Here is a 12,758-nt window from a genome sequence, read left to right as displayed (position 1 = left end):
GTTACTCTGGACCACTAGAGCTTCCAGAGGCCACTTTGTGCTTCATGCTACACATGTGAAGGAAGATGTCCCAAGGGACAGACTAACCCAAGGATGTTCTTTCAAAGCAAAGAAGCAAAGTCCAGCCTCTTTAAAGATTGTACAGGAAGTGCCTAGAAATGTTTGATGAATGATCTCGCCTGCATTGAGATATTTAACAAGAGAGTATTACAACTTGCTACTGAACTGAAAAAAATAAAAAATAAAAATTCACAACTATGGAGCAGAGATTGAAACACCCATATCTTGTCCTGCAGCCACCTGTTCCATGGATAGCCATGAGAAGTGCTATAAGAGTGTGCATTTATTGCTCTTCCAGAGAAGTCTACATAGGGATCTCCTGGCTGAGGCTCAGATGCTGGGAACACAGACCTGTGTGATGGCTGTTTGTGCAGACTGAATGGGTACCTACTTGTCTCTTCAAGCTCTTTTCTCTGACTTCCTCACAGAGATGATATATCTCTGAGCCATGGGCCCAACCCTACGTTTAATATGACCTTGTGTATGCAATTTCCATATTACTCAAAAAACTATGAATAACATACTATGAACCAAGGAAGAACACGCAGTGATGTGAGAAAATAATTGCCATTTGACACCTGCTGAAGACATACACGGTGTGGTAGTTTTCGCACTGTACTCCAGAGCTCATGCCCTCTCTTCCTTGTCCTACTGATGGTGTTATTAGTATTACAGATTGCTTTTCTGGTTTTCTTGTCAGCTGAGGCTTCTCTATTGAAAAAGTTTAACAGCTACTGGATTTGACAAAGGAAGCAAAGAATTCAAGTTAGAACCTGAGTTCTGGTTGAACAAAATTAAGAATCCGTGTCTTGTAGTCAGACACATCACTGTGTCAGCAAAGTTTGATTACCTACTGCTGATAGCACTCTTCATCATGGTTTCTGGGGGAGGGGATGACTGCAAAACAAGACAGGTCAAATTGTCCTTATGGATACGTGGTATCACCCCTAACTGCCACCTACTAGGCAGTAGGGCCAGGTGAACACTGCGATATTGAACTCTGCTATACACTAACATACACTTTGATCTCCAGGACATTTTTGGTTTGATTATCTTTACACCTTTACCAGGTTTTTGTTCAGAAACAACATCTGAGTCATAGATGTTGTAAAAATTTCTTTTTAGATGATCTAGGTCAAGAGTGCACATGTAAGAGTTTATTATTTGTTATTTTCCCCTCTTAATTCACTTGTTGAAAAAAGCCTCTCGTCCAACCAGAGGGTGGGAAAAACACTAGAAGACTTAGATGAACACTTAGACAATGTGGAAAATAATTGTTGAACATCTGTATCACAGTTTGAAAGAATCTGTATTGTAAATGGAAAGAAGATACAAAAAATTGATTAGTTTAAAAAGCCATTAAATAACTACTCCTTTCCTCTCCTTTGCTATGTGCAAACCCACACCCAAACCTATTCACTTTGCAAGTTCTCTCCAAGATTGTATGGTGAAGTCATAATTCTGTTCTTTCAGAGCCCCTGAACACCTGTGGCCCCTAGTGTTTTTGAATCTGGCTCCACAGAGACAAATGCCAATTTTCTCTAGATATCTGGCTATGCAGGGCAGGGCTTCAGACCTGAATTCTGTGGTCAGATTGCACCTGGTCACACAATGGAAGTGGGAGGACTGTGAGTCCTCTCCAGTCTCAAATGTCTGATGAGTTGAATAATATATATATATTTAAAAAGAAGAAGAAGAAGAAGAAAGCTGCAATGAAAATGACAATCCTGCAGGTTTTGTTGTGTAGGCAACCTCTAACTCTCAGATTCCTAGGACTGTTCATTATCATTAGTAATATATGATGTTGATCAAATCTTTCAGGACTCAGATACTGAAAGAGTATGACAATTCTGCTGCCCAAGCATCATAATACTGTTTAAAGTTTGTTGGACAGGATAGCAACACTTAGGGAAGTGGTATGAAATCTCCCTCAAACAATCTAGTTTTCTGTCTCTTCCTTTACTCACTCACTGCTCCCAAGGGGCTGGGATCCAGGCTTGACTTTTCAGGTGGGCAGAAGCAAACTTCTCCCACACTGCCTGGAGTATTCAGGATATCTAACCCTAGAATTACACATTTCAAGTACCACTGAATGCCACTTTTGTCATCTGAGGACTTTGCACTGTCCTTGTGTGCCCACTGCTAGAGTCCTAGAGGTGCTGAGTAACGATCTGTCCCAGCTGAAAGGAGAGCAGGAGAAGGCACATTTGCTGTTCAGTGAATTGAAGACAATTCACTGTTGTCTTATAACAAAGTAATCTACCACTAGTTAAGGCAGATAGCATGTAAGAGGTATAAGGCCATTTACAATCTCTTTGCAATTTGCTCATCAGCTTCCAATAAGGGTTTTGTATTATTGGGATTTTATTTCCCAAATGGGAGATGGTAAAAAAAGAAAATTTAGTCTTCATGTGCCACACTGGTAACATGAAGGAAATTAAGCACTTGGACCAATAGCTGCAGTCTTAACAGATTTATCCCATGAAACATTAATGGGCTAAGCTTTCCTCCAGCTGTCCTTTTTTCTTCCCCATGTGGTAGGTTGATATTCTCACCCACATTTTTCTGAAGGGGGAATATGCTCGTCTCTTGCTGCAAAGTGAGACAATGGCGGTAGTGGAGAAAAGAGCTTCGTCCTTCACCCTAGCCCCCCAGCTGTCATCCCCTTCCCCTAGGGGGGAAGTCAGCTGACTGTGCACAAACACAAAATGCACAATGCTGCTAGATGGTGATGTCTTTGAATGACAAAAACAGATCTGAGTTGCACATCCCTTGCAGCTCTCTATGAAGTAAGAAGTGCATCTTGCCTCAGGTGCACTGACACACATCAGTGGTCTGGCTATGACATGTTCCTCTACTTCTCACCCATATGTCTTGAAAGCAACTGAAATCCTACATGTCAATGAAGAAGGCCTGGGAAAACCTCTCAGAGCAAATATATGGCCGTGCAGCGCATGCCAAAGTGACTGATCAGAATCCTGCTGACTTAGGTGGCTTTCCATCAGGCTGTGAGAATGGAACTGGAGGTAGTATAACCCTCCAAACGCAGTGGCTTTCAACCTCTACAATATTTAATTCCCCTCCTGTCAGGAAGCTGAAACCATTATAGGTTTAGTTTGCAGATGATCCAGAGAGAAAAAATTACTCAAATTTCAGACCTATTACTATCTCTCTACAATCTTGCATGTTCTATATGGTCTGCAATGCCATCATCTGACATGGGAGAGGGGCTGAAGCTCTCCCTGAGCACCACCTACATGAGAAAAAGGAATTTCTGTGCCACACTGATTTGAAGCAAAAAGGCAAACACATTCTCAGTAGGGTTATGGCACACTTACACAGCTTTCTTGCATGTCCCAGTGACCAGGAAAACTGGAAGATTTTGAAATTATGTGGACTTGCACCTTAACATATTTTACTTCTGAGAAAGGCACCAAAGCCCCATCTTCTTTCCTTTTCTCTGTAAGATGCTTTATGCAAATCCTGACTCTCTCCTATATCTTCTTCATGTCTTCATGGTGTTCTAGTATGTAATGTCTGTGACTCTCACTCATACCTTTGCCACTGCTAACCTGCATTTTTTTACTCTTCTCCAGTGGCCAGATAGACGATATAAATGAATAGACTAAATGAACTTTGACTACTTAGACTTCTTCAGGAATAGTGCTTCCTAGTACCCTGGGATAACTGCACTGCTACCTTATCAGGGCTTTAGACACAGCAGCCTGAGCATCAGAACTTCCTCGTTGACCCAAAGGAGTGAACTCATCAGCCTACAAGCATGTGAACAAATTTTTTTTACAGAACATGTTAGTCTGCACTTGGGGGTACAAAGCTTTTCCAATTCCTGTTGAAAGGAAGCAACCATAGTTTTGATCTGGTATTCTTAAAAATAATTGATGTTAGCCTGTGAAAAGCATGGTTCAGGTGTGTCAGGTACTGCTACTGATCCTGACTGATCCTGTTTATACTAGTGGGAACAAAGTCTTCAACAATGGTTAAAGGATCCTGGACAAAGAAAGATGGAAGCAAAAGCGGGAAATGTTATTTCATAACTAACATTTTATTCAATTAAGTCAAGGACCTAATTGAGGGGATGAGTCATGTACGTCTGTCATGACTGTGAAAGATCTCTTAAATGTAGACACAACTTAAAGGTTTTGCTACTGCTCAAAAGCAGCTCAGATCCCGCTCCAAATTTTCACAGCTCAGCTCTAGAGAGCTGACATGAATCTCACAGTCAGTATAAACCAGACTATTGAATTTCTCTCTTACTACCTGGTTGGTATGAGTGACTGTGGAAAGGCCTTGGACTTTTGACTGCAGCACTGAGAACACTTAGAGTTTTGCTCTAATTTCAGTGGGTGCAGGTTTCAAGTTCTTGAAAAAGAAATGGTCATTTGCTTTCCTGGTTACCTCTCACTCGGTTTTGTTCTTCTTGTCATCAGAAATGGTTCAAAAACCAGTGAAGGAGAAGAGTTTAAAATAGGGTTCTCTTTCTAACCAAGAAAATTATGATGAGCTAACAACGTAACTAAGTGCAAATCTCAGCTGTGCTGGTCCAATGACATCACAAACCTTAGGCATAGCAAGTAGTATTCGTGAATACATCAAAGCCTTGCCAGTATCTTTTAGCATTTAATGCGAGACATTACAAATTAATGAAGAGGAGAAATGTATGCAGTGTTGCTGTAAACCAAATATACAGATGTAAAATAATTAAGAATAAACTGTTCCATAAAAATGCATGTCAATAAAACCCAGTCTGATAAAGTGATTTATGAATAATTTTCTAGATTTACTAAAAAGAATGATTTCTCGTTTGAGGCTCTGGAAGTCTTGAGTCACATTTTTTTTTTCTTTTAAAAAAATGTCTTAAAACACATGGCTTTACAGCTGCTGCTTGGAAAATATACACCTCCAAAGTCTGACTTTCATTTAAATACAAATGTACAAAATGTAAACTGAGACAATAGAGAAATTTACAAAACTTTTCTTTAAAAATAATAAAGACAAAATTCAGTTCTAGTATGATGCTATTTAAATACGTGCAAGTAGTCATGTTCATTGAATTTCTATTGCAATGTTCTAAATAGACAAATTTGATTCACACAGTCTTGAGTGCCACCTCCAGAAACAGACCTGAGTGGAAATTTCTTCTTAAAATGCGAGGCTCCACTGGAAGGAATGGGTAGAAAATCTCCATTATGGGGAGATCCTTTTTTTTATTTATTTTTTTTATTTTATTTTTTTTTCACTGAACGGTGGATGCTCTCTCATCCATAGAAGCTCCATAGACTATAGTGGAAGGATGTAACATTTCATAAAACTGAGTCAGAACTAGCTGCTTCCAGTGGAGTTTGAACTTACGTGATTTGAATTTATGTGGTGATTTAAACTGGCCTTTGAATTTGGAGAACTCTTTGAATTGTTCTGATGCTATAGAAAGAGGAAAACAATGACAATTAGCTTCTGCAAATATGCCAAGCTTCTTTTAGCCCAACATTGTTAATTTTATGGTGATAATGTACTGTACTGTAAGATATTTGTTTGAAGACCTCTGGTTGTAAAATACTCTTCAGTTCTTACCTGTATTCTCTCTAGGTCAGGAGGACCATGGGAGTTCTTGAGGAAGACTCACTTGAACTCCAGGAATAAATTCAGTTCATTGCAAAATGTCAGTATCTACTAAATCTGACTAATACAGAGGCTACCTGCCAATGCTGAGGCATGACTTTAACTTTACAGAAGTACATAAGTCTGTTATTTGGACTTGCAAATTGTGTCATGGTGCCACATGAAAGCTGTATATCATATACTCTCTGGTCTGTTCTCTTCGCTAGAGCCTCGATTTCCTGCCTTGACTATCTCACTCAGCTTTTGCATTTTCTTTCCTTTTTTAACACATAAATCAAGGAGTTTTAAGGAACTTATCAAAAACAAATAACTATTTCAAAAGGCATTTCAGCATAGCACTGAAAAATAGTTTGGGTAAGAAGTTTTCAACCACTGGAAACAATGCTGATGAAAAAAGATGGTACTGGTGATATAGGATATCTGCAGATCTGGGATATGCAGTATTAGTCAGGAAATTGCCAGCTAACTGACATTTGGACTGTGATGGACAGCCCTCTCTAAGATGTTCTGTCTTTATCATAGCATAAATATCATCATAACATGGTATGTGACACTGGCCATCTAGAATAGTGTTCCTTATTTTAGTCATAAAAGATCTCACCTGTCGTTTAAATATTCTCTGTAGCAATCCTTTCTTGGGTGGCTCTGGAGGGAAGCTTTTATTTAGGTCTGGTGAAATAGTACCATTTGGTCCAAACACATTTAGTTCTTTAAAACATTCTGTTTCTATCATCTGGTGGAATACAATAGGAAAGAAACAAAGAAAGAAAGAAATTAAGTGACACATCTGCATTAAATAGATTCCAGTAACACCAGGTTGTTCAAAGTCAGGATCAGGATCACCATCTGCCATCAACAGCTTGAGCAATGTGTTACGAGAGTTAGCAGTTGAATTCCTGTTGGTGGCTATAGAAGGTAAATAGGAGGTATGAATAAGAGAGGCTGAATCTGTTCTGTATGTTTGCACATCAGTCTTGTTAGAGGTTGCCCCACACACTTTTCTAGTCTTTTCTTCTTTCTCACTATGGAGAATATTAGGTATATTCAGGCATACTCAAAAAATCCCAGTTATTAACACCCCTCTGCCCAAGTGGAACTGCTGTTAGATGAGGATCACAAATGGAGTCCATTAGGACTGCCATCCATCCTGCGGAAGTTCCTCAGAGCTGTTGTCAAAACACCTCCGTAGAAATACAGGAGAAGGAAGTACAGTAGGATCCTTGCCAATTTACACAGATATGCACAGCCAACAGATACAGTCACCTGAACTTGACATCTGTGGTACATTATAGATCTTGAAAGAGGCCATTTGTAATTCATGAAATCATTAGAGTCTGGCAAGCTATGCAGAAGCTGTATATTACTGGAAATATACAGCTCCTCTAAAACCATCTGTGTTAGGGGTTTTATTGGAGTAATTTTACTATGACACATCCTTACCTCATTTTGCCATGGAATAGACACGGATCCTGTGGAAAACTTGGAATAGAAATCATCATCTGTTTGGTCCAGGTTTACTCCTTTCACTGTGGAGAATTGCTCGATGTCTAACACATCCTTGCAGTACACTGCTCTGGGCTATCTCAGCAGAAGAATTAAAAAAACAGCAAGAGAAAAAATATTTCTGAGTCTGACCATGTGCTTCTATTCACAGATTCAGTCAAGTGAGAATGCCTAACAACAAGTGACTATGCATCCTGCTTCTCCAAACTTGCTCTGCCTGCATGTTTATCATCAAAGGCTGACTTTGCTTTAAGCACGTTAAGCATCCCACTTTGAAGTCTTTAAAGCATCAGTGCAGACAAAGTGGGTTTTAGTCATCCATATAGCATATGGTTAAGAGGTGAGGGGAAAAGGACGGAAAGCAAGGAAAAAATCAAAGTCTTTTCTTCTAGACAGGGAACAACAGAAAAACAGAATATTTATGAGTGACACACTGGAGACAGCTCTGAAAAGGGATCTCAGTTAGAAGTGACCTCCTACACAGGTAGCTGTGGGTTTTGCAGCTTAAAAGTTTAAAGAAATGTATACTAACTGCTAAAGAAAACAGAAGATCTTTTGGCATTTTTTTCCATTGTTTTTATTAATAGCTCAGCTGCTGGAAGCTGTCCAGAATCACCTCTATTAACTCTTTTAACTTGGCTGCATTTCTTCAAACAAATAGTCAAATGGCTTTACCTTTATAAATTACTCAGTTTTCTGGGATACAGACAGGACTTTTTGCAGTGATGCTGCCTTAGCTCATATTCCAGCAGCCAGCCATAGAAAACAGAAAGAGTCATCACTGGCTACCTGACACAGTGTGGTCATTTGTGTGCTTAGAGAGCTCCCATTAGCCACACAAAGTTGCCCTTTGAGGCACATGAATAATTGAGGGGTGGCTTGAGGAATTTGCCCAACCTAACAAACTGAAGCACATGTTGAATTATATTGTCAACACACGGTACCATGACTGCACAGCCCAGTGGTCCAACTGTGCAGTATTTTACCTAGAGCTGAGCAATGTGGCCAAACAAATCAAACTAATTCCTAAGGAAAGTCGTATTTGCTGGAGGCTGCATCCCTTTGCATTTCTGGTGGCTGCAATCCACAACATTTTTGTGGAGACAGAGAAGGCTAGAGGAGGACGGGGAAAGATGGCTTGGATTACAGCCTCTGCCATTGGCTATATAGCTTTGGGCAATTCAGCTGACTTCAGTAAAGACTTGGAAATCTATGGATGAAGTGCCAAATAATTTAAATTAGAGGCAGCTCTTGAGTTCCCAATAAATAGCCATAAAAATTTATGTGCCTCTGCTTTAGCAAATATGTCTATAAGAGGTGCCTTCTGGGCCTTACATGCCACAGTTAAGCTTTTAATACACTCTGGCGAATCCCAAATTTCAGCCCAGAATTTTCTAATTTTCTACATCAGAAAGAAATAGTAGCTTGTCTCCTATTTCTTCCCACTAAAGCAGGTCGTAACACCATGGGCTAATTGGCAGGAATAACTAGGCCGCATAGTAAAATGTAAAGCAAAACCAGAGCAGCTAAAGTAAACTTTTGTAGCTTTTAAACCACTTTGGTTTGGTTGAGTTTGCAGCAACGTGAATGAGAGCTGCCAAGATGTTACTTTCCTTAATAAGTTAAAATGGCAGTGTTTACTTAGAACCATATGGGAACTTTACGGACAGGAGGCCTACCCAGAAAGAGAGCCCTGCAGGAGGAAAATAATCAGATAACTCTGCACTGGGGTAGAGAGCTATACCATAAAAGGGTGGAAAAAGTTTTCCTATTGCCAATGCAGCAGTCTTTCAGTATGTGTGAGACTGGTGTGTAAACCTGAGTAAGGACTCAGCATTGGGTTCTACTCCCCATGAACACTAACGAGATAAAAATGCCATCTCAGCTCCAAGCATTCTGCCTGAGGTGACACGATATCTGAACCTGCTCAGACTTTCTGTAACAAATGCCTGTTTTCATAAGGATCCAGTTCATTCCTCAGTTCTTTAGAGCTTTGGACTTCCTAATCCTGATCTCACCTCAGCATATATATCTATATACCTATGTGTATACATATGGCTTTCATTGCTGATTTTTCCAAGCACCATCTGGTCCTGAGCATATTTATTCTCACACTACTACTGTGTCTAAGAGAACACAGAGGTTCCAAGTTTAAAGCTTGGGAATTGAGGCATGAACAGATATAGTGGTGTCTCCAGTGTCACACAAGAAGACTGGTAAAATAAGTGGGAATGAAAGAAGCCCCAGGTTAACACCCTATGTAGAAGCCCACCTACCCTGCATGCACACATATATACAGAGCAGCTCTCCTCCTCCTTCCAGCCTCCCCACTTCAGCCCTACTGCTTATCACGTCTTCCTAGGTCTGCTACCCATATCTGCAGTGATGACAGCTCTAAGAATGGGAAGTTATTTTAGAAACAAATCTCTTGAAAGAGGCCAGTGGGTGTTCTGTGTATCGTACTTACATCAGGGACAAAGGGAGGATCCAGCATTCCTGCTTCTAACCGCTTGAAATTCATGCTCTTGAAAAAGGGGTGCCTCTTCACTTCTGTTGCGCCTTCCCCTTGACAACCCAGCCGCTGCTTCATGTCTTTGGTGAGGAGCTGAAACATGCCAAGAAGATTGGTATGCATGTCAGAAAAGCAAGAGCTCCTCAATGATATTTATATCTCCAGTTGTTTGTTAATATACCCAGAGGGAAGTACAGAGGGGAATTGTAATTGTTGCTGTTTAATGGCCAAACTTAAATGGATTAGGATCCCAGTGTTCTAACTGCTGGTCAAACCCTTTGAAAATTACCTGCTGTAAAGTGTTTACAGTCAAAATAGACATTGCTTCTTCTGCTTACTTTCAGCAGACACTTTCTGGAAGAGGTCTGACATATCTTCATAACATATATAAATACATGGCCATAAGTCCCATGTGATTTTCTCTCTCTCTCTCTTTTTTTTTTTTTTTTTCCCATTGCATTATTGTAGGAATAATTTTCCTGTGTTGCTTAGACAGAGTTAATTCAATACCAAGTTATATTTCCCACCACCACAGCATACTCTGGTATATCACTTGACACATTGAACCCACACTTTGCCCTCACAGGCCTATCTCTGTTGAAGTCAAGGAGTGTTTTGTCCATGGATCTACCTGGCTTTGTGCATAAGATGATTCAGTGCACCAGTATCAGTAAGCATCTTCAGTTTAGCCTTATTTATTTTCAGAGAAAGTCAATGCACTACCACTACCTGCTACAGCAAGTCCTGCCTACTTCTTGGGTACTCATAATGGAGCAATGAAGACTAACTGAACTCAGCATCCTCGGTGTATAAGATAAGCAGATCTATAAACAAAAAGACAGGGGAGGCAGATCCTTGGAGGACCTTGTATATATGGAGTATTTCATCTGCAAGAAAAGTTAAATGGAAGAACACCTCAGGCACATGCTAGTTGGTGGATAAGGACACAGAACAAGCAGCCAAATCTTTTAAATCATATGCATGGAGTCAAGTAGGCTAAATCAATGTCTTAAGAGATCAAGTCTAACAGTTGAAGGGGGACAGCTCAGCATGCAAATGACTGGTGCAAAAAGATTCTCACTTGTGACAGGGACATTTTTTAATGTACCACTGCCTTCAGGCAATCTAATGAAATGTGAAGGTTCACAAATCTCTTTCCATTTATTCCCTCCCTTCATCTCCAAGTAAGGCTGGAGGACATACTCTCTAAGCTACAGGAGGGAAGTAGAACTTGTAATTTGCCCAGAGATCTCTGCTCATTAAAGAGATGCATAACTTGTGCCTTAGTGCAACAGCAAACTAAATGTTGGTTGAAAATAGCCATGTTTACAAAAGCTTTTAGGTCAGTTTTGCTGGAGTCTCCACTCTGGGGGAAAGACTTTATCCATACATGGAGGAAATAAAACCCCAAAGCTCTTTTCCACGAGAATTATACGTTTTGTAAGCCTGGCGCGGGCCGCCCGGGGCCGCCGGGGGGCAGCAGAGGAAAGGGCAGCGCGGGCAGGCAGCGGGCGGCGGGAGCCCTGCTGCCTGCCCCACAGCCAGGGCAGGCAGCATGCTGAGCTGTACATTGCAAGTCCTGGCTGGGGCTCACTCAGGAGAGCAAGAGGCTCTGGAAGGGTCAAAGAGAAGAAGCAGCATTTTAGGAGATCAGGTAGATGGTCAGGTGCAGCCCTGCAGGAGGTTGGGAACCAGGATGCAGGCAGCTTCCCTGCTAGGGCAAGGTTGTCTGGAGTTGGTGGTTGTAGGGTTTCAAGCTCAGGGTATGCTCCACGATGTTCTGGTTATGTTTCTGTCTCAGCCACATCAAGTCGATGAAGGGGAACCTTGAAAAGACTGTTTGTTGCTAATGGGAGCTCGCAAGTCCTTCCTCTGGTGCCAGGCTAGAGCTGAGTTTTCTCGTGTTTATCACTGGTTTACAGGGTCACAGCTCTTTAGGCTTCTCTGAATGCTCTGCTACCCCCTGGGCATCAGTGGTTTTCTTATCTTACTTCCACAGCCTCCTCAGTTCTGCATGTCTTACTAGGGGGCTCATTTTCAGCCTGAGACAGCAAATGGCTTCAACAATCCGAATGTTCCCCACATATGCAGAGACCATCCTCCAGCCTGTCCTGAGCAAGCTACAATGGCTGGGGCTAAGCACCCAGAAAGGTGTGGGGAGGGATGGGACAGGACCAGACGGTATTGGACACATGAAATAATAATGTTTTGCTCAGCTCTGCCTGCCTCAGCAATAGCAGCAGCAACAGCCAAACGAGACTGTAAGGATTGAGAGATGGTGGAAAAGCCTCTAATTCTGGCCACCAGAGCAGCTTCCAGGCTGCAAATAGCACGGTTCCTCACAGTTTCCTTTGCATCCAGTGCTGCTGCAGTCTAAATGATGGGCACAAAGGTTGGTCACCAAGAGTGGCCAGAGTAAAGAGATAGAGAAAGATTTGGAGAAACATCTCAATGCCTTGCTGTCCTCTGAGCACATAGTTATGTGATACAACATCACTGATCCAGCTCAGAGGAAAAGACTTCTCTCAGGGCACTTCTCTGGAGCGTGTGTAAGACCGTGAGCTTTCATGGTCTTGAGGCAAGTTTTCTTTTTTTCGTATTTTAATCCCAACAGGCATCTTGATTTAGCCTATGTAAAGAAGATTACTTTGGAAATTCCAGTCAAGATCTGGTTTGTTCTACTGTAGCAGGGCAGAGGAGACATTAATTCTCTTAATCTTTAATTTTCATGCTGAAAGGGCTTTCCTGACAGCTGGAAGAATCTGAATTCCAAAGGACCACTTTTACTACCCACAGCTCTGATACACTTTTGAAAATGATGCCTTGAAGCTCTCAGGATCAGTGCTCCGCAGAGCAAGTTGCGATGGGAAGGGGTAGATTTGGGCCTGCCTGTAGGTGATAAAGGAGACCTCTGCAGTTTCTGCTCTAAAAGTCAGCCGTGAAGGGAAGAAAGGGGGATACTGTCTGTCTGTGCAGCCAGTGATTCTCCTGCTTCTGAACTAGGTGGGAAGACTTATCTAATCTGGGAATTTACCCTTGACAGACT

The 12,758-nt window shown here is 41.4% G+C and overlaps 1 protein-coding gene across 3 annotated transcripts in view; it reads right to left on the bottom strand.

The window, feature by feature from the left end:
- GRK5 (G protein-coupled receptor kinase 5) overlaps positions 1 to 12,758 on the bottom strand; it is a 172,963-nt gene that overhangs the window by 2,255 nt on the left and 157,950 nt on the right. The window contains exons 13-16 of one of the 3 annotated variants that reach the window (XM_038181479.2): positions 9,668 to 9,805; positions 7,138 to 7,275; positions 6,299 to 6,430; positions 5,431 to 5,499 (exon numbers count right to left, since the gene is read on the bottom strand). In XM_038181479.2, coding sequence (XP_038037407.1) covers positions 5,431 to 5,499; positions 6,299 to 6,430; positions 7,138 to 7,275; positions 9,668 to 9,805 — 477 coding nt within the window. Of the gene's footprint in view, positions 1 to 4,102; positions 5,500 to 6,298; positions 6,431 to 7,137; positions 7,276 to 9,667; positions 9,806 to 12,758 lie in introns of those variants that run through there. The other 2 variants (XM_021273452.4, XM_038181480.2) reach the window with 2 other exon arrangements.

Source organism: Anas platyrhynchos, chromosome 6 (assembly GCF_047663525.1).
Source record: "Anas platyrhynchos isolate ZD024472 breed Pekin duck chromosome 6, IASCAAS_PekinDuck_T2T, whole genome shotgun sequence".
NCBI lineage: Eukaryota > Metazoa > Chordata > Aves > Anseriformes > Anatidae > Anas > Anas platyrhynchos.
The sequence above is the reverse complement of the archived record's forward strand: the minus strand, read 5'-3'. Positions and strand labels throughout refer to the sequence as shown.